The 21556-nt window shown below is 49.6% G+C and overlaps 2 protein-coding genes across 7 annotated transcripts in view; both read right to left on the reverse strand.

Moving 5' to 3' along the window:
- CD58 (CD58 molecule) overlaps positions 1–9686 on the reverse strand; it is a 39644-nt gene extending 29958 nt beyond the window's left edge. Inside the window, exon 1 of one of the 2 annotated variants that reach the window (XM_053214663.1) lies at positions 9472–9686. In XM_053214663.1, coding sequence (XP_053070638.1) covers positions 9472–9541 — 70 coding nt within the window. In that variant the 5' untranslated portion in view covers positions 9542–9686. The remainder of the gene's footprint in view (positions 1–9471) is intronic. The other variant, XM_027060820.2, reaches the window with a different exon arrangement.
- Positions 9687–13626: 3940 nt separating this feature from the next.
- The window catches only part of IGSF3 (immunoglobulin superfamily member 3), a 93157-nt gene continuing 85227 nt past the window's right edge, over positions 13627–21556 (reverse strand). For all 5 annotated transcript variants that reach the window (XM_027060805.2, XM_027060801.2, XM_027060802.2 and 2 more), the window contains 2 exons: positions 18573–19043; positions 13627–16807 (listed from right to left, as the gene is read on the reverse strand). In XM_027060805.2, coding sequence (XP_026916606.1) covers positions 16557–16807; positions 18573–19043 — 722 coding nt within the window. In that variant the 3' untranslated portion in view covers positions 13627–16556. The remainder of the gene's footprint in view (positions 16808–18572; positions 19044–21556) is intronic.

A 21556-nucleotide genomic window follows, 5' to 3' on the forward strand; every position in this document is an offset into this window, starting at 1 on the left:
TATGGGGAAGAACATGCCAAAAATGGGAGCCACCCGGCGACAGATGAAACTAGGAAACTAGGACTCAGAGAGGTTTAGGAGCTGGCCCAGGTCTCTCAGCTGGCCCAGGACAGGGTTGGTGTTCGGACAAGGGCAGCCAGCTCCAAAGCCTGCACTGTTGGCCACAATTCCACCCTCCTCCAGACCTGGTCAGGGGATTGTGGGGCCATGACTGCTAAAGACGGGAACCCACTGCTCTCGGCTGCACCACCCTGCTTCCCTGTCTCCTGTATTTCAGCCTGAAACAGCAGCCACCTGAATCTCAGCAGGCAATAATCCCCCCCCCAGGCTCAGAACACCCCCCCCATACCCCCCCCCCCCCCCCCAGAACTCGCCTCACAGGTGCTTTCAGTGGTCAAGCTACTCTTTGCCTCCTGGGTGAGCTCACCTGGAATTTAGATGTTGGAACCAATTAAATAAATCAGTTTCCTTTTGAGTTTTTCTCTCTTCTGTCATGCTAGAATATGGCCCATTATATTCCATTCTTACACTACAACACCGTCTCATTTCCCTCTCAGTCTGTACAACGTGCCTTCGTAACCACCACCCACACACGGCTCAAGAGCCCACGAAATGTGGTTTGTCCAGAATGAGACGTGTTGTGAGCGCAAAATGCTCACCAGACACTGAAGGCTTAATACGAAAAAGGGAATGTAAAATCCCTCGGTAATATTCTTGATATTGACTACATGTGGAAATGAAAACATCGTGGCTGTATTAGGTGACAGAAAACATATCATCAAAATCAATTTCATCTGCTTTGTATCGTGTTTCTAACTGACGGCACTGCCCCCAGCCTGTCCTTCCAAGATACCCATGTACCGTCTTGCTCAAAAGCCACATCTGTGAGCTCACCATCCTCAAAAGCCACACGTTCTTGTTAGAGGAGGCATCTCAAAACTACAGCATGCTCTGGGGAATAAGGTTTTCACTAGAGCTATTTAAGACTCTCTTTAAGAGTCTCTTAAGACTTATTCTCCAAAGTCTGATTCAAGGTAGTTCTACACACTATTGATCATTTCGTTAGGAATTTCTTTATCATCCCTACTATTTTCCAGTTATTCAGTTCATAGTTGAAAAACTCACTTATGATTAGTTTCTTATGAATCTGATTTTCTCATTATTTTCTGAATGTGTATGTAACACATCATTTTTTTCCCTAGTTCTTAACTGTTACAGGGGGAAAATGTTCATGAAACTACACAGCAGTGAGCCGGGTGGAAATTCAGACACTAGTCACAACAGACATTTTGGGGAACACTACGAAAAGGAAGTGAAGGCCATTAGGACCCAAAATGGGCCTGAGAACAAGTCTATCAAAACAATTTAGCTTCCTCAGATGGATACCTGGTTGACAGAAGAGATATCTCAAGGTCACAAAGGGTAGACCTTAGAGTTAGGTGTTCCCAGCTGGGGGCAGAGAGCAGACATGAACTTATTTCAGGGACTCTGAGCAAGAGGTCTCTTACTTCTACTGGTTTGCATTGGAGCCCCACAGGCACGAGCAGCAGCTGAGAAGGAAAAGACCAAAGGGCACAAGGGCAAGAGATTTAAAAAAAAGAAAAAGGACAAAAAAAAAAAAAAAAAAAAAAGAAGAAGAAGAATTAAGAAAGAAGTCAAAGGAGAAGATCCTGTGCCCGTAAAGTAATTGGAAGACATTTTCCTTTGAGGCTGGTGGCAGGCACTCAAAGCTATCTCCAAAGAACTACTAAAATATTTTCCAGCACTTTCCTGGGGTTGGTCTCGCTATCTTATGCTTTGTATTCAGACCTCAACTTGTCCGAGCAAATGGAAAGTAGTATCCTGGTTTCACTTTAGTCCTAAGACGGATGGTTTGATTTGCAACTGCAGAATCTAAGAGGCTATAGCCTCCTGTAAAAGCTTGAAAAAGCTTTCTGCACTTAAGAAACGTGAGAGGAAATCAGAAGATGGAAAAGTCATGCAAACGAGCACTCGTGGACGCAGGCAAACTTTCTGCTTTCAAGCAGAGAAACCAAAACCTACCCTGAAAGTCCGTTTTTATTCCAGAAAAGTCAGAGTGCTCAAGAGGCGATGAGACACATTCTTAGATCTCGTTCTTAAAAGGTGGTTCCAACGGTCTTTCAAAATTTCTCAGAGGCCCATCAAAATTAAACCAAAAACTTAGTCACAAGTGCAAGTTGAGGAGATCCTGGTTTTTTTAAAAAAAGACATTCTTGTGACAATTAGGGAAATCTGAATAAGGGCAGAAGTTAGGTGATATTATAAGATTATTGTTAATTTTCACAAATACTATATTATTAATACTATGCAAAAGTACTTGGGAGTGAAGTGTGGGTGTATAGACAGAGTATAACTACAACAAAATGTTAATAAACACGTAAATAAATCCCCATTCTGAATTCTACAATCCCAGAGGAGGTTTCCCCAAGCCCCCTTTGTAGATGCTGACATTGAAAGCAATCTTCCGTGATTGGTAACTGTGCCGTCCTATTTAATTTCACAGGCCTTGGCAAAATTACAGTGGACAATGTGTACACGTCACATATAAGAGATCATCTATGGGGCTGCCTGGCTGGCTCAGTGCGAGAGTGTGCGACTCTTGATCTCAGGATCACTGAGTTTGAGCCCCGTGCTGGCTGTAGAGATTACTAAAAAAATAAACAGAGAAAGAGAGGGAGACAGAGATTATGTATGCTCTTCATGTTTTCATAAGTGTGGCTCATCTAATCTTGTGTTGGGAAGGCATGGATTTTGAGTCAAATGGACCTGGATTCTGGCACGCGCTCACTCCTTGCCTGTGTGAACTTGGTCAAAGTACTTAACCTACCTAACCTTTGTTCTCCTCTTTAACAGTCTCTACCTAAAAAAAAGAAAACAAAAAAAACAAAAAACACCTGGTGTGACAGTTCAATGAAAACAAAAGTCTAAAACTGCTAAGCACAGAACCTGGCGCAGAGCACCTACTCAATCCATGACAGCTACTATTACCACAATGGGCCCCGTTTTCCCGCAGGAATACACACCATTACTTTCACTCAAATTGTCTTCTTCCTAAGTAAGAACACAGAGACTCTTTGAACCTTGATTGCAGCAAAAAACATGAAGAAGTCTCACATAATAATGCGAGATAACTTTATAACTTAAAATGGAGACATGCTTGACAAACTGGTAGCATCTAATGTCCAGATTTGCCACTGTTGTTAAAAACAACATGAAAATACATCCATGAAAGGAACTTTTAAAGAAGCAGTTTACAACTTGGTTCCTATACAAGGAAAGAAACTCGAGCTGGGGAGATGGCTGGCAAGATAAAGGAACCATAAAATGTCCACAGCAGCAGAATAAGGCAGGTTCTGCTAAAAGAAAAAAACAAAACAAAACAAACCCCACAAAAAACAACTAAGACAGCAGGTTCTTACTGAAAGCTTTGCTACCTGCCCAGCACTACCAAGGCCCTGTCCACGTGTTACCCTGATGATGCAACCCAGCACCCAATCCCGCTGGCTCTACCTTCCAAACACATCTCCCTATCTCCCATTCAGTCCCCTTCTCTTGCAATCATTTCTTACCAGCACTGTTCCTACAGCCTCCCCAACTGGTTTCCCGGCTTCTCCTTTGCCCCTCTATAGATTGTTCTCCACGCAGCAGCCAGAGTAATTCATTGAAACACTCCACCATTGTAATTTCCCTCCTGTCCAAAATCCTCTAAAACTTCCTATTTTGCTGGGAGTAAAAAAAGTCACAGCCTTTAACGGGGCCCATAAAACCATCTCCAGGACTTGGCCCTGATTATGTTTACAAGTTCATTCCCTACTACTTTCTCGTACAGTGGTCTCCTTGAAGTTCCTTAAATGCCTGAAGCTTATCTCAGGGTTTTTGCTGCCAGCCCCCCTGCCTGGAATACCACTCCCCCGAACAATTAAGGAGACCCTCCCCTGACTACACAGTATAAAACAGTAACCACTAGAAAGTAGAGTGGCTGAATGAAATACCACACATTCAGCCCATGGAGTACTATACGACTATAAAAAGACAATAAGAATGATCTCTGTGAACTGATATGGAAAGATTATCCAGACATATGGTTAAGAGACAAAAATAAGGAGCGGAAGAGTACATAAAGTACTATGGTTGCATATATGTATCTATAAAAAGAAACAAGAAAGGTAAAACAGAAACAAACAGTATCTGCTATAACAGCTGGAGAAGGTGGGAATAGGATTTTCTCTGAGCTTATCTTTTTACATGGTTTGATTGGAACCATGTTAATATTTTACGTATTTAAAAATTAAATCAAGGGAGGGGAGCCCTAAAATTGAATAGAAACAAAACAAATTGGGGCAGCTGGGTGACTCAGTCAGTGGAGTGTTTGGCTCTTGATTTTGGCTCAGGTCATGATCTGACTAGCCCACGTCGGGCTCTGCGCTGACAGTAGGGAGCCTGCTTGGGATTCTCTCTCCCTCTCTCTCTGCCCCTCCCTCGCTCATGCTCAATCACTCTCTCTCGAAATAAATAAATATTTTTAAGTTTAAAAAAATTAATTCAACTATATACTGAGTTGATAGCATAACCACACAGAAGGAAAAAATAACTTAAAATACAGTTTTCTGTACATATTCAGTGGGCTATATGGAAGACTAAACAGAACTATAAAGAAACCTTGAACTGTATTTAATAAAGTTTGTGCTTGGTAGTGGTACTGGTATAGCAATTAGGAAACTATTTTGTGTTTAATGTATATTAGGAAAATATACTGATTCTATAAGGAACAGAGTTCTCACTGTGGCAAAAGGAGGTACAAATAGGGAAAGGAGGAAACGATGAACCAAATGGTTACATTAGGCTTCGTGGTAAAAGGATAAACCCATAACTTCGTGAAAACTCTATTTCCCTAGTTCTGAGAACGGATAGAGCCTAGAAACCATGACTCCATTAGCCTTCAGCACACCTAGCACCCCAAAAATACTGATTTCTAAATTCCGTCTCCCACTCAGAGGAACAAGAGAATCTACTGATTACAAGCAGAGGCCGAAAAGGTACAAAATGAGTCCAGAACATCTTTCCGTGCCAGAAAGTAGGAGATGCTCAAAAACTGATGGAAACATGGCAAAGAACACTGAGGTACACAGAGGTTCCCATCTGCCAAATTCTGGGTCACTGGGCATCAAAATAGATAATAACAAGAATGCCATCTTAAAAAATATCCAGGAGTCTATACTTACACTAAAAAAATAAAATGAAAAAGCTATTCATTACTGAAGAATGTCAATGGTGTATCAAGAAAATTAGGGAGAGACAATTGCCATCTACAAATATTTTAAGGGACCTGGGGAAGAGTCACCACTGGATGCTGAAACATCGGGTGAGAGATTGTTGCAGGACAGTCACACAATCTCAAGGTGTCACTTGATAAATCATGTATTATTTATTTACAAAGGGCAACAGGTGCCTCTGCAAAGGAGAAATCTGGTTGGATCACCTTCACAAAACAACCAAAGGTCTCCAATAATGGGACAAATGGACTGCATCTGCTCCCTAATGAGATGCACGGAGGACACAACACACCTGTGAAACATTCCTGACTCTGATTCCAGAATCTAACACTCCAGAATCTAATCATGAGAAAACAGATGAGCCAAATTGAGGGACATTCTAGAAAACTGGCCCAGACCTTTCAAAAGTGGTGATGTCATAAAGTACACCCCCCAAAAAAAAGAGTTGGCAAGTTTTAGATGAAAAGGGATTAGGGGCACCCAGGTGGCTCAGTCAGTTAAGCTTCCGACTCTTGATTTCAGCTCAAGCCATGATGTCATGGTTCGCGTGATCGAGCCCCATGTGGGGCTCTGCACTGACTGCTAGGAGCCTGCTAGGGATTCTCTCTCCCCCTCTCTCTGCCCCTCACCCCTCCCACTCTCTCTCTCTCTCTCTTTCAAAACAAAAAAAATAAACATTAAAAAATAAAAAATAAATAATAAATAAAGGGGATTAAACAGGCATGACTACCAAATGCAGAATGTGCTCCAGGATTGGCTTCTGGACTCTACCAGAAAACAGTATCATATCAATGGTGTATTTCCTGACTGTGATCATGGTTCCATGGCTTACTGGAGACATATTGTTCTTTGAAAACATATGTTCACATATTAGGGGTAAGGTGTCATGAGATATGCAACTCTCCTCTTGCACTGCTGGTGGGAATGCAAACTGGTGCAGCTGCTCTGGAAAACAGTTTGGAGGTTCCTCAAAAAATTAAAAATAGATCTACCCTATGACCCAGAAATAGCACTGTTAGGAATTTACTCAAGGGATACAGGAGTGCTGATTCATAGGGGCACATATACCCCAATGTTTATAGCAGTGCTTTCAACAATAGCCAAATTATGGAAAGAGCCTAAGTGTCCATCAACTGACGAATGGATAAAGAAGATGTGGTTTATATATTCAATGGAATACTACTTGGCAATGAGGAAGAATGAAATCTCGCCATTTGCAGCAACGCGGATGGAACTGGAGGATATTGTGTAAGTGGGATAAGTCAGGCACAGAAAGACAGATATTGTATGTTTTCACTCATATGTGGATCTTGAGAAACTTAACAGAAGACCATGGGGGAGGCGAAGGGGAAAAAAGTTACAGAGAGGGAGGGAGGCAAACCATATGAGACTCTTAAATACTGAGAACAAACTATGGCTAGATGGGGTGCGGGGAGGAGGGAAAGTGGGTGATGGCCAGGGAGGAGGGCACTTGTTGGGATGAGCACTGGGTGTTGTATGGAAACCAATTTGACAATAAATTCTATTTTTAAAAAAAGATCTGCAACTCTCAAAGGTTTACACAAAAAAATTAAGTGTACATGTATATGAACAGAGAGAAGTAAACCAAAGGTGTCAAGATGTTAATAACTGGTGATTCCAGAAGAAAAGTGTATAAGGGTTCATTATGCTATTTTCTGCAACTATTCTACAGATTTGCAATGTTCCAAAGTTTTAAAGAATTAAAAAGAAATATTACCACACTCACTCTCCTTTTCTCTGCATTACTAATCTCTGATTCATCAGTGTTTACTTTACCACCATTCAATGTCTACATATTTACTCATTTAGTCCCCATTATAACGTAAGCTTCACAAAGGCAGGGAAGTCTGTTCTTTGTTGCAACCCCACTCTCTTGTACGGTGCCCAACACATAGTTGACACTCAGTAAGAATTTGTTCAGTGACTGACGTTCACAATCATTCTATGAAGCACATATGTTATGGACTATTATTATCCTTCCTCACCAGTGAGTGGTCTCTCTTTTCCAAGGCAAGTGGTCTCTGTCTTCCATGCCCAGCGAAGCATGGAAAAGTTAGGTAATGTACAGAAGTTACAACTCAGGTGAGGGGCAGGGCCAGGGTGGGAAGCCAAGCATCTGACTGGAGAGCTGATGCTCTTTTATTAATTTAATGTTTATTATTTTTGAGAGAGAGAGAGAGAGACAAAGAGAGAGAGAGCAAGTGAAGAAGGGAGAGAGAGGGGGACAGAGGATCTGAAGCAGGCTCTGAGCTGACAGCAGAGAGCCCAATGTGGGCTCGAACTCACGAACTATAAAATCATGACCTGAGCTGCAGTCTGATGCTTGACCGACTGAGCCATCCAGGCGTCCCAGAGCTGATGCTCTTAATCACTGGTGGGCTGCTTCCCAATGAGTCAGATTCTGCCTGTTTGCGTGTCTCCTGGTTTCCACGGCCACCAGCATAGGAAAGCCTCAAAGCTCCTGGGGTCCTGTGATGGCACCTGCCCTGGCCTCCCTGCCTCCAATTCCTCCCAGCCTCCGATTCCTCCCAGTTACACCCCTTCCTCTGCACGGAGGCCAGATTATCCCTCCTAAGCACAGGGTTCCGATTCTGCCAGGCCCAGAAAGAGTTCTCCTTCGCCTGCCAAGTTGTCTTTGTCACCTCTTGGAATCCTCTGCCACATCACCGCGTGTCCACACACCACATATCCCGGTTGGCTAGGTTCACATACCCTCCCTACCCTGAAGTCTTTGCTTCACAAGAGATACCTGACTTCACGACAGTCTTCTCTCCCTCTGTATGCCCACAGCACCTTATGCTCAGAGGCCTGTCTTACATTTACTTCTGTACCTTGCAATGCAGGCGCGTTTGAGGTCTCTCAACCCCTCCCCGCAAGCTGTACTCCACAGATATGGGTACCCCACAGGCACTCAGTGGCTGGAAGATTGATGTGTAGTTTGGGCCAAGGGGCCTCCAACGGGAAACCCTCCCGTTAAGGAAAAGTAGTTAAGGGTTTATAAACATGCTCCGGGGGTTTGGCCAGGACCGTGTGTGTTAAGGGGTTTACTGAAAGTGGGGAGGTTGGGGGCGCCTGGGTGGCTCAGTCGGTTAAGTGGCCGACTTCGGCTCAGGTCTTGATCTCGCGGTCCGTGAGTTCCAGCCCGCGGGCTCTGTGCTGACAGCTCAGAGTCTGGAGCCTGTTTCGGATTCTGTGTCTCCCTCTCTCTCACCCTCCCCCGTTCATGCTCTGTCTCTCTCTGTCTCAAAAATAAATAAACGTTAAAAAAAATTAAAAAAAAAAAAAAAAAGAAAGTGGGGAGGTAACAGCGGAGCCAGACATTTATCTCATGGGGCTGTTAATCCGGCTGAAGAAGTGGGAAAGGGATGAAGGCAGTTCCCTTACGGTTTCAAAGGGCAGGAAAGAGCACCGGCCGCCCTACTTAGGAATCCCGGAGTGAGGCCATCGCCCACTCAGACGCTCCCCTCGGCCAGTCCCCGTCCCAGGTCCCCCGCCGACAGCAGTGCCAGTCAAACGCGCGGTGTCGGAGGAGAGAGGGCTGCGGGGGCAAGGGGCGGCGAGGGCGGGGACGCCAGGCGGCCGAGCGAGCTCGCGCGCCCCCTCCCCGCGCGGCGGACCAGCCGACTCCTCGGGCAGGTGGAACCCGCTGCCCAGCCCCGTCCTCAAAGGGCTCACAGGCAGCGGAAGCAGTGAAAGGGCAGACCAAGTTGGCGGCGGCGAAGTACCCGGGGGAGGGGAAGCCGCTAGCAGTCCCTGGAACTTAGAAAAGGCACACCCTTCCGGAGAAACAGTGAGTCGTGAGGTGACACGACTTGGGGCGGGGGGGGGGGGGGGGGGAGGTGTGGAGGGAGTTCCGATGGGTCTTAGAGGAAACTACGCCGAAGAGGTGAGCGAGCTGGAGTCCGGTCCCTCTTCCCAACCAGGATTCCGGTGCCTAAGGTCAAAGTTACTTCCTGACTACCCACGAGAGACTCGCTGACGACGGGACAAGTCTCTCCGCGGGCAGCGTTTCCCCCGCCACCCACCCCCCGCTCCCCAACCCAAGTTGCAGCCTCCTCGGGCGCAGCCCGTCCACTCGGCGCCGGAGCCCTGGGGTCCCGGGACATCTCCGGCACCGCCCAGTCCCCGCCGGGTCCCGGGGGAGGCCTCCACTCACCCAAACGGAGCACCAGACAGGCCACACCGAGAATCCCCGCGGCCAAGAGCCCGTCTCTCCCCGCGTGCATGGCTCGTCCGGCCAGCCTCCACGCCCGGACTGGGCCAGGGTGGGCTGCAAGTTCCAGGGCAGCTCCGCCCGGCGCCGCGCGCAGGCCCGGTCCCGCCCTCCCGTCGGTCCCGCGCCACACTCGCTGGCCCCTCCCCGCCGCTTCGCTGGCCCCGTCCCGTCTCGCCCCTCGCTGGCCTCGCCCTACCCCGCCCTCTCCCTTGGTAGCCCCGGTCCCGTCCCGTCCCTCCACCTCTCTGGCCCCGTCCCGTCTCCTCGCTGGCCCCGCCCCCCCGCCTCGCTGGCCCCGCCCCGTCCCGTTCCACCGCCTCGCGGGCCTGGCCCGTCTCACCCGTCGCTGGCCCCGCCCTGCCCCGCCCTCTCCCTTGCTAGTCCCGCCCCGTCCCGCCCCCTCGCTAGCCCTGCCCCACCCACATGCTCCGCCCCGCGCTCGGCTCGCTCCCCCTTCCAACTCTGGAGCTTCCTTCCCGGTCGCGTCGGGCGCAGCCGCGCGCGGCCCCCACACCCTGCATCTGCTCCAGACGCCATCCTGCCTCCCCCCGGTCCCCAAAGTCGTTCTGCCGCCTCCCCGTCTGCTCTGTGGAGCTGTCCCTTCACGGTGGCTTGCGTCTTTAAAACCAAGCTTGTGTTGGTTCCTCCTCCTCCTGCAGCACTTTTGCTGGACGTTTGGGACGAGACGGAGGCATGTGTCCGCAAGTGGGGGTAGGGGGAGCTGCGCCCCGCTCGGCCGGCCTCTGCGGTGACTGGAGGACTCTCCCAGAGGACTGGGAGGCTCCCAGGCCCTTCATTCCTTCAGCGCTTTCCAACAGCAGAGCGCGGGGCTCGCCTTTCCTGCGGGTCACTGTCCGCGCACATTAAAAGGAAACATTTTGGACCCCTGCTACGATGTGCGGGATTACCTGGTCCCGCCGATTTCGTTCGAGGTCGAGCCACCTTTTCCTGAAGGCTGCCCCCGACGCCCAGCACTCCCTTCCTCCGGAGCTGGGACTTCCAGCCTTGGGTTTCTCCCTTCTCAGTTTCCTCTGTGTTTTCCTCTCTACCTCCATCTCAACTGTGGACTTTCCCTTAGGCTGAGGAGTCCGGTGTGGTGGATCCCCTCACTGTGTGACCTCCCCCAAAGCCTCCCGCCCAGGCTGCAGCAGTCATCTGGAACACTCCACCTTAGTGATTAGTCTTCTTGATTGGCTTGCCCTTTCTGCTGCCTGTCTGACCCCAGACCAAACTACTCTGCTCCCAGAACCAGCTCCTCACGATGGTCTCCCTGTCTGCACAGGAATTGCCTCTGTCCAGTGATGGGAGTCAGGGGAACTCTAAGTTCCACGGGACCTGGAAGCTCTCCCCATGAACAGGACTCCCTCCTGTCCTAGTAAACACTAACATGTCACTTGTGAAACTGAGTGGAAGCGTGCTTTCTTGCTGATGTCATCTCTAACATCAAGTGAGGATCCCAAAACCACTCAAAACACTTGAACCGTAAGAATTCCTTAGTTCTTAAATCAGCCATAACATCTTAAAAGCTATCTCTATCAGTGAAGTTTCTGGGACCAATGTCACGTAACATGAAGCATGCTAGCTTAAGACACCCCCTACTATGTGTAGATACTGGGAACATGAGGCAGGGGCAGCGAACAGCACAAAACGTGAGGAAATCAAGTTTCTGCTCTGCCCCTGGCTGGTAGGAACTCAGACCAACCGGGAAAGTTAGGATAGGGTCAAACTTTTAGACACTGGAGAGCCCCTGAGAGTTTTTGAACCAAGAAGTGATCCTAGCAAACATCTGCTGAGCGCTAAGCCAGGCCCTGTGTTAGTTAAGTGCATTACCTGAAATAATTTTATCTTCTTGCTGTCCCTAGTTTCACAGAGGAGGAAACGGAGGCTCAGAGAAGGTAAATGACTTGTCCAAGGACACACAGTTTAAGGGGCAGGACTGGGAGTCCAACTAACGCGAAATCCAAATTGCCACTCTCGCCCTTTGGCAGGAAAGCGGGTGCAACTTTGGGATAGGCAGCTGTGCCGTTGCTGGGACTGGCCAGCAGGAGCCGCCAACCCTCTCAAGAACAGGGCAGAGGAAAGGACTGCCCAGTCACCTGGGGCTGGGAACTATGCTTCAGGTCATGGTCTCCAGCCTTTGGGTGAGATAGGATTCTTTGGGTCTTCTTTGGCTGGATGCTCCTCTGACCAAGACTGACAATCAGTGTCAGGTCTTTTATTAAGAGAAATGCTGTGCTTCTCTCTCTGCCTCTCCCCCGTTCATGCTCTGTCTCTGTCCCAAAAATAAATAAAAAACGTTGAAAAAAAAATAAAAAAAGGGGCGCGTGGGTGGCGCCGTCGGTTAAGCGTCCTACTTCAGCCAGGTCATGATCTCGCGGTCCGTGGGTTCGAGCCCCGCGTCGGGCTCTGGGCTGATGGCTCAGAGCCTGGAGCCTGTTTCCGATTCTGTGTCTCCCTCTCTCTCTGCCCCTCCCCCGTTCATGCTCTGTCTCTCTCTGTCCCAAAAATAAATAAAAAACGTTGAAAAAAAAATAAGAGAAATGCTGTGTTTCTGTCAAGCATTTTTAGAAGAGCTTATATGCATGGCCTAGCCGACTTCATGAATCAAAAGTGGCTCAGAAAGGTGGACCTGGATTACGCAACGAGCCAAAAAGGCTCTATTCATATACTGAGGACTCGCCATCAAAAGGAGAGTAGATATATTTTTCGTCCCGTGGCCAGTATTGAGAGGTCCAGTTTTATCAGCTTGTCAGTGTAGATAATCATGAACTAGGGGTAAGAAAGGGGGCCTCATTTCAGCCTGTTCATGTGGCATGGGGTGGCTGCTCTTCCAAGCATGTCCCTCTCTGGTACCCTGGCTCTAGTTTTGGCCAACCTTGTAACTACCCCCACCCCCCCCACCCCCAAGGAAGCTTAGACATTCCAGAATGCACTGAGCACAACACTACCCCTAATCCCACATACATGGAAATTGTCTCTGCCTCTTGCTTCGGAAGTGTCCGTTCACTTCACTTACATAAACACTGGGCAGATTTGCACCCAAGGCGTAGGAGGGGCAGTCTTCTTCCCTTTTTAAAATGTTCCCTGGCAGAAAGAGAGCATTTGGGGAAAAAATTAGGCAAAAGTAATATGCAAGGCTTAACATGGAGCCATTCTGGATACCCAAGGGATAAACAATCACATTTCAAGTCCTAGCCAGGCCAACAGCTGCAAGAAGTTGATAAGGATGCTGCAGATAGGGCTGCGGAGCTGGGGGAAACACACATTAAAGCCTCTGAAAGGTTTGATTTTTAAAAAGAAAAGGAAGCGCTTCCCTCTGCTTTTTACCGCCCCTCTAGTTGCTTTTGCATATTCTGTGCCATTTAAAGAATTACAGATGGATTCTGCCTAATGCTGTATGGCTGCTGTGGCTTTAATGATTCTGTCATTCTCACTTTGCAGAAGGGCTGAACTCCCCCCCCCCCGCCCCCCCGGCCCCACAAACATCCCAGCATTCCAGGTGTGCAGGGCACAGAGGCTGGTGTGCTGGTGCCGCTCTGTCCTCCATCCTGGAAAATGCTTGCTGACGATTTCCCGGGTCAGGACAGCAGCACATCGTTTGGGAGAGATGGTGTGGTCTTGCTGCAGAGGCCCTCCGCCTCTGTTCCTGCTGTTCCTTCTCCCCTTCTCCGCCAGTTTCCTCCCACCCCATCCTGTCCCACCCCGCTAAAAAGGAAAGCTAGGCTCACAAGTTCCATTCCGAAACCGCCTCTGGGGACTCCGGGTGTATTGTGTGTTGCACGGATCTAGAGGCCGCGTAGCCTTTTACGATACTTCTCAGCAGATGACAGTCAAGTGTCGAGAAAGCGTTGTTTTTTTTTTTTTTTTTTTTAAGTCATCGTTTGTACAAAGGCACGCTTTAGGCTGTGGGGCAGGATGTGGCGGTGAAGGCTGCAATTCTTGACCCTGGAGCCCAGCAGGCCAAAGTCAGGAGCAGAACTCCAGACCCCCAGGGCACAGTGTCACAGAGCAAGAGAGGCTGTTAAGGGGTGGGAGGGGTGGGGGTGAGGGTGGGGAGAAAGAAGGACCGTGTACTCCAGTAACTGTAAACAGCCATATTTTCAACATAATTTACTACAGGTCTCTGAAGTGTATATAAAACATTTTAGTGCAACATTTTACAAATAGTTTTCCTTTAAAAAAACAAACAAAAACAAATCAACAGCTCTCTACATCATGCATGGGTAGTTTTCTTACCCCACCTGTTTTTTTCAACAATAAACGCAGAGAAACCATTGTTTGAAAAGAATATGAAAACCTGCTACAGAAACACCCTGATGAAAGAGGGTGCGGGTCGTATCCGTGTCCGGAATGGGCCTAGCACAGTGTAGTTTTTCATTAATGCAACATTGTAGCCGTAGGTAAATACGTCCAGAGAACCAGTTGGCAATTTTTCCTCTCCTGGTCCAACGCCCCGAGCTCCGGCAGGCCATGTGCAATGAGGTCTCCCAGCCACTGGAGGGCACCATTACCGCTCATCTGACACCACACACATTTCCATAGAAATGGCCAAACAAGGTCCTGGGGATCTTCACAGAAAGCTGAAAAGCTCACCCTTTGATGGTATCCCCCAGCCCAACAGAAAATACACACGGGAAAAAAAAAATTACTAAAATACTGGCTTCGGTTTCTTTTCTTCCTTTCAAATTTCCTGTAACCGCTCCACATCTTTAATTGCGTGCATCACCTACTTTTCTATACCTGTGGGCAAGCTGGGCTCTTAGTAGTTACACAGCCAGTCCCAGCCCTCCGGCATCTTTCCCTTCACACAGAGGAAAGCCGGGCATCTTCCCTCAAGCACTCAGGCTACAAGGCAGGGGCCGATTTCCCACAGAAAGCCCACGCGCCTGTAATGAAGAAATGGGGCAAAGGACTGCCTCCTTCCCTCACCCCTGAGCCTGACTGTAGCCCCAAAGCGTTGCTGCAGCATACATAATACATGGAAATAAGCGTGTTAGGGATTAAGGTGTGGTGCCTACACAGGGTCTCAGAGGACAGCACTGGTGTGCGGGGAGGAAGAGGAGACCGGTCTACTACATAAGCCAGTCCGTCACCTTGCTTCCCCTGGGCTGCGGCACAGCAAGGCGTCTGCTGAAAACCCAGGCCACCACCTGCGCACCCAAAGACCCTGATGCGGATGGGCACCCACACGGCCTCCCGTGGAGTCTGTTGCGTCTCAGGACAGACAACAATCCCTCTGCTCAGACTTCGCTCCGGAATCCCCGGTGGCTTTTTCTAAGCAGGGTGTACCCTTGGGGTTCAAGATGCAAGTTCCCGGAGGAAAGGGGATGGCGCTCTTGGCCAGCAAAATATAGGAAAGTCAGGGCACGCTTCTCCCCTGGGTTGAGCAAAAGGGCACAGGAGCGGGGGGGGGGGGGGGGGGGGGGGGCGGGTGCTAAGCACCCTGCTCCATAGTGTGAATGAACAGGGCGACTGGGGCCTTGTTGGGCTCTAATGGGCATTCGAATAAAAAGCCACTGTAACTGTGAACAACCAAATCACCTAAGACCACAAACAAGATCTAAGAAGGGGAAGGGCAAAACCCTGCACTGGCATGAGGTGACTCTAAGCCGGGACTAGGTGATCTGCAAGGGTTACAGACGGGCTGTGTCTGGACCTCTCCTAGGCAGATACTCTTATGGCAGTGAGACACATGGAGAGAGAAATGGTGAATGAGAAAGACACCGTTACCTTGGAGGGAAATCTAGTTGGAAGGAAGAAGAAAAACCTAGTCTTCGTATCTCCAGGGTGGTGGTGATCTCTCCCCTGGTCTCCAACTTCCAGGCTCTGGAAACCACCGCCCTCCCACCACCGACTCCTGGAGGAACTCAGCGGTCTGCCGGGCCCCGTGCCCTCCGGTGTAGGATGCATACGGTGGCTGCTTGGGCCCTGTGTGTTCAGTTCAGCATGGCCCCCTTTTCAGGCTCACTGGCCACTTTCCTTTAAGAGTGTGGCAAAGCACCTTAAAATAGAAGCCCACCCGCGCACAGTTACCAGTTCGAGGCCGCTCCTGCGAAACAGATCAAGCCAACAACTAGCCTTGTTTCCTTTCCTTCACTAATCACTGGCTTTGATCAATCTGAAAGTCAGTGGCTGCTAAATGCAGCCTTCTGTCCAGGTTAGCCAGCAAAGCGTGTGCTGTTTGGGGCTTTCAACTTGTTCTCCAACAAAGTTGTGGTTTTTTTTGTTTTTTTTTTTTAAATATATAATTTTTTGGCAAGGTTGGAACGAAGCCTACTTTTGCTTCCCTGACAGTCCGGTCGGGCATCGTCTACTCTAATGGGGTTATGCAGGATTCCTCCCGTACGTACACAGTTCTTTGAAGCAAAATTCAATGCTTTCATCTTGACTACAAAGTGGTTCCAACAACTCCAGCTGAGGGAAAAGATAAGATACAAATTGGGCCCGCATGACACATAATTTTCAAGTCTCGTTAAGAAAGTAAAAAACGTTTGGGCATGTTTCTGATCCGTGAGTAGTATTTTCAAGTATGCAGAAACAAAGAGTCCTGGAAGAGATTCCTTTGCACCAAAAAGTCCGTCCTCCCTTTGGCCATCGGTGGTATGTTACGAGAAATTCGTCCGCAACGTTACGGAACCCAAGAAGGGTAAACCGGAGGGATTTAAAAAGAGTCCCTTACAAAGAATAAGAACCCCTGTAACATCTATCTGAGAATACGATATAAATCAGTGAGTAGATGTGGCATCTGGAGCTACTCACTACATTACCAAAAACAAAAACAAGAAGCCTAATTCTGCAGGATAAGGACATCTGCTCCAAAACAGCTAACCGACCACGACTGCCACCTAGAGGCGGTCTGTCTCTGTGCGGGATCCGGGACTTGGAACGTTGCTCAAGTCTGACTGTTGGCTGCCAGGAGAGCACTCCAAGAGTTGCAGCGCCGTCTGCCCGCCGTCCGATCACAGAGCAAGAGGCAGGAAGGGAGACTGTCAGCTCCTCCGCGGCTGAGGGCCGCTGCGGTCCCCTTAGTCTATGGCTCCTGGGTGGATACTGAGCACAGGGGGCTCCAGGCATGTGGGGGAGTAGTTGAGGTGTGGTTCTTTGATCCACAACAGGGGCACCCCATTCTTCCCGTCGGAGCTCTTGCTGGAGTTACGGCTCTTGAAGCGCACCAGCAGGATGGTGATGATGAGGATGCCGAAGATGGGGAAGGGGTAGAAGAAGACAAAGTAGAAGAGTGCGTCGTTGGAGCAGATGATGGACTGCAGGGTGGAACCTGAAACAGAGGCAGGACAGTGAGGGCGGGGAGCCTGGACCGCCCGCCTCTGGGCCTCAAGACCTGGCCCAGCCCACCCGCAACCCCCGAGCCCACCCCGTCCTTCCCTTGCCGCTGCCAGGGGTGGGGGGACCACCCTCCTGGCCGGGTTCTCACAGCGGGCTCCTTCCACTCACAGCTGGAAGTTCATTCAAAGCGGTACCCCCATTTCCCACTGGGAGCCAGGACTGCGGCTTGGAAAGTCATATAAGAAAATGTAGTTTATTGACCGTGAACCCAGCTGCCCCTACAAGAAGATGCTGACTGCACCGAGTCCGCACCTCCTGCCCGGTGGTGTTTCCCATGTCCCTTGGCACCGAGCTCTGCTCCAAGTGGGCTTCTCTGGGAAGTGACACATTCTCTCCCCGCCAGCTTCTCAGAGCAGTTTTACCAGAGACGATGGTTACTTGAGTAACCTTAGCAGTGGTTAACATTATCAACTGAAATGCCATTACGGACCATTTACAAGTGTCCAAAAGTGTGTCTGTGGCTACAGAATTCATTCTGGATATGGAAGAGGATGAAACCGGCCCCCCCTCTTCCCAGACCCACAAGGCCTCAGCAGGGGCCCAGCCCCTGGTAACCTGCCCTTTTCCCTAGAAAATAAGGCTGCTGACTGACCACCACGTTCTATGAAACGTAATAAATAGGGGCATCCGCGGTGGGCAGACGGGTCTAAACACCTTCCCTTGTCCTTTTGGGTCATGCACTAGTTTGTCAGGGGTCTGAGTCTCATTTAGGCTTTTCTCTGCGTTCTTTTCTACTGCACAGCTGTTGTCATCGGTATTATGAAGAAAACTCAGCACGTGCTTATTAGATTTCCACAGTACATGAAATCGCTGATAGTTCCCCGCTCCACCCACTTTTGACTTACAAAACCTCAATTTCATATGGTTCCATCTAATCAACAGGAGGTAGTCAAAGAAAAGAAAAAGCTGACAAAGCTCAAACATTCAAGTCAGAATTACCTAGTAAAATGCATTGGCTGAAACGGAAACGAAGTTACAGTTTCTAGCAGATTCTGTCTTTCTGCATTCCAGGCTAATTCTACTGTAACAAACACCGCCTTCAGTCTGCCATGTCCCACGCTCTGACAAAAGGCAACTGTAAGAGTGCCCTGTTAGAACAAATTATTCAGCACAGCCATTATTTCCTCTGGTCTCTGTCCATGGAGTTCCTTGATCGGGTGAGAAGTCCGAGTCCTGGACCAAGGGAGCAAGGGCCGCCACTAAGCCCTTCCTAGATGCCCTGTGGCATCACCCACTGCCCTTCTACTAGTTGGTTCTCCCAACCATGCGACATCCCCCTAAACCTCGAAATCACCCTCCAAAATACACATGAGCCAAGAACACAGACCGTACTCAGGCTTCATTGTTTTGGGTTTTTTTTCTCCCTTCTTATGAGTCTGAAACACGGTAACTGGCTAAAGAGGGGCCAGGCTGGCTATGGAGCCACCAGTAACACCTACCAATATACTTGGATGATGAGCTCTCACTAAAATAGAATCTGGTGGGACATCAGGCTTGTGATCACTTTAATTCCTACCCACGTGGGGCAGTCAAGGGTCAATTCCACAAACTGGTGTTTCAAAGCCGATATGCCTGGGACAGGTGGGAAAACCACTTACTGAGCCATAATCGAGCTCTGATTTCATTCTTCCAGACCTCTGGAATCAACAGTTGGAACCAGCAGGGACCTCCTTCCCCTGTAACCTGGGAAAACTCACTTGTGTCCAGAACACGGATGCCAATGGGGGCCGACTCCTCCTCCGTCAGCCGGTACCATTCCTTCTGGGGGCCGGGCAACCACTCCTCCACGCGGCACGAGTAGTTCCCCGTGTCCCGGGGGCTGGCCTGCAGCACGGTGAGCCGGTAGAGCAAGGGGGAGAGCCTCTGGAAGCGAAGCCGGCCCTCCCACGGGCTGCCTTCTGGGCCAAAGACAGCATCCGGGCCCACGCTCAGCAGGGCCGTCCGCTCTGTGAGGTCCTCTTCTTCCTCCTCGTCCCCCTCCTCCTCCTCCTGTTCTCCCAGGCCAGGGCCTCCCCTTTCCCCTCCAGCTTTAGTCCTCAGAGAGTACCAGGCCACGGCAAAACGGGAGTCCTGACTTGATCGAGAAACGATGCTACAGTCCAGCTGGAAAGCTGCCTTCTCGGACACCGTGGCATTGGGGACCACCGTGTCCACCTGCAGGGCAGCGTCTAGGGGAGGTGAGGGGCAAAAAAGGAGGAAAAGGCTGTTTTAGTTTCTCTGCTCAAAACAACCCGTGTGTCCATCACCAAATACACTCTAGTAACACAGTAACATACAATACACAACTACTACTGGAAGGAGTAAGGCAGTAGTACGTGGCAGAGATGAGGAAGGGCCCAAGGAAGATGGCTAGACTACAGGAGAGCTGTGCACCCTGTGTGCCACTGTATGCAGAAGAAAATGTGTTTTGTTTGGACACGTGGATTTGGTTACATTTGCACAAAATATCTGTGGAAGAACTCACAAGAGGTGGTAACACGGCTGCTCATGGGAATCCGGGGAGGAAGGGACACTTACTTTCACTGTAACCTCTTGCAGTGGCTGAAGGGTCCCCCCAACCCCAAGATTCATGCCTATCTGGAACTTCAGAATGTGACCTTATTTGGAAATAAAGTCTTTGCAGGTGTGATGAACTCCTACTGGATTTAGGGTGGGCACTACATGCAACGACCGGTGTCCTGATGAGAAGAGAAGGGGCCACACAGAGAGAAGGCCGTGTGAACTGGGGCAATGCAGCCACAAGCCAGGGAATACTTGGGACCACAGAGAAGCTGGAAGAGGCAAGGAAGGATTCTTCCCTAGAAACTTCAGTGGGGGAAGCCTGGCCCTGTTGATAATTTGCTTCTAGACCACTAGCCTCCAGAACCATCAGACAATAAATTTTTGTTGTTTTAAGCTACGGAGCTTACACTAATTTGTTATGGCAACCCTGGACAAGGAATTCACCCTTCAGCAGTTCTGGAGTTTAAACTGTGTGCGTGTAGATGGTTACCTATGCCCCAGGGAACCGAGGAGGTAAGTATTCTCCAAGGACTGAAGCCCAGCCATAGACAACAGACCCGAAAGTGCCCCTCACCTTGAGCACAGACCCCAGAAGGATGTCCTGGACAGCATCTTCCCGACAGAGATTGGAGACACAAAACAGCCGTGGAGAGGTTGCCCAAGCAGGTGAGTCAGACCTCACAGACACCACCGGGCAGCTATAATCTCTATCTTCATTTTGCTGCCTCCCCCCTGCCTTTGTTTGGCTCACTGGGGTAGGTACTCAACAAATAATCCGTTCCCTCCCTCCTAAATGGCCTGTTTGGCCCTGTTGATGAAATGCTCGCAAAACATGCCAACATAACAGCCACAAAAGTAGAGATACCAAATCGGATTCTGCTTGGATAAAGACCAAATAGGACCACTTCCCAGGTACTGTCCTGGGCTTTCAATGAATTGGCTTCATGTCGCTCACAGGTGAACACAAAGCTGGGCGCCCCCACCTTTGTGGGGCTCTGCCAAGCCGCCATACACCCCCATCCAGAATCTTGGTGTGCGTCACAGGCACCTGAAAGCTCAGGACCTGGGTACAGGTGGTGGGAAGAGTGCCTCGGCCCAGCACCGGTGGGGGAGAACACGCTGGAAGGCAACGTGGCAGGGTGGAGAATACCCTATCATAGAGACTCCTGCTCCCTTGCACGCCGGTTTATCCTTCCAGAGATCACGGCTGACTGTGTCCCGAGCCATCAGAGAGGAATCCTACAGATTAAGGCACATCCTAGGGCACCTTCGCCCTGCAGAGCCTACCAAGCTGGTGTCCCAAAGCTCCCAGCGGCTGGCCAATGTGATGCCACGCAATGGCAAGATGGCAGAGACCCCGGAAGGGCCTCTTCCCCACCTACTCTCCCTTTGCTTTCTTCTCGTCTGAATGCTTACAATGTAAGCATTCACTTTTTTTTTTTAAGTTTATGTATTTATTTTGAAAGAGAGAGAGCAAGCCTGAGTGGGGGAGGAGCAGAGAGAGACAGAGGGAGGGAGAGAATCCCAAGCAGGCTCCGCAATGAACAGGGGTTTGAACTCAAGAACAATGAGACCATGACCTGAGCAGAAACCAAGAGTCAGGCGCCTGACTGAGCCACGCAGGTGCCCCGGCGCTTAACTTTTCATGTAAATTTCCTGGCTCCTTCGCATGCTTAGTGATGACTCAATACAAGTGTTTTGAATGAAACAGGCCCACTTTCCCGTGTCCTCCCCCCACTCCCTGTAGCATGTCTCTCACTAATGTGGTGGCCCGTGTCCGTCCCCTTCTGCCAGAGGCCAAACCATCTCCCTGTGTAGACTTTAGCACTCTTTCCTGCTTCAGGTGTAAGCCACAAGAAAGAAGGGTGCTTCTCCCCCTCCCCTGTAGGTTAAGCTGCAATGCAGTGGGCAGTCCAGAAATGTCTGTCTGCCCCTGGGCCACCTGAAGCCCTGGTTTGGCAACGTGCAAGCGGGTGAGCCTCCGGGGAGAAGAGCACACTCAGATGCCACGTCTCTGCCAATTTACCTTTGGAAGAAGACACGCGGCAGTTTCTAAGCAAGGCAAAAAGAGAAAACACATAAGCTCATGGCAAATAGGAGTAACCCCAGGCAGGGGTGATTTCCTGTCCAGCTTCGGCAAGATACAGAGCAGAGAGATAATGCCCTTTCCTGTAACAAA

Source organism: Acinonyx jubatus, chromosome C1 (assembly GCF_027475565.1).
Source record: "Acinonyx jubatus isolate Ajub_Pintada_27869175 chromosome C1, VMU_Ajub_asm_v1.0, whole genome shotgun sequence".
Classification (NCBI taxonomy): domain Eukaryota; kingdom Metazoa; phylum Chordata; class Mammalia; order Carnivora; family Felidae; genus Acinonyx; species Acinonyx jubatus.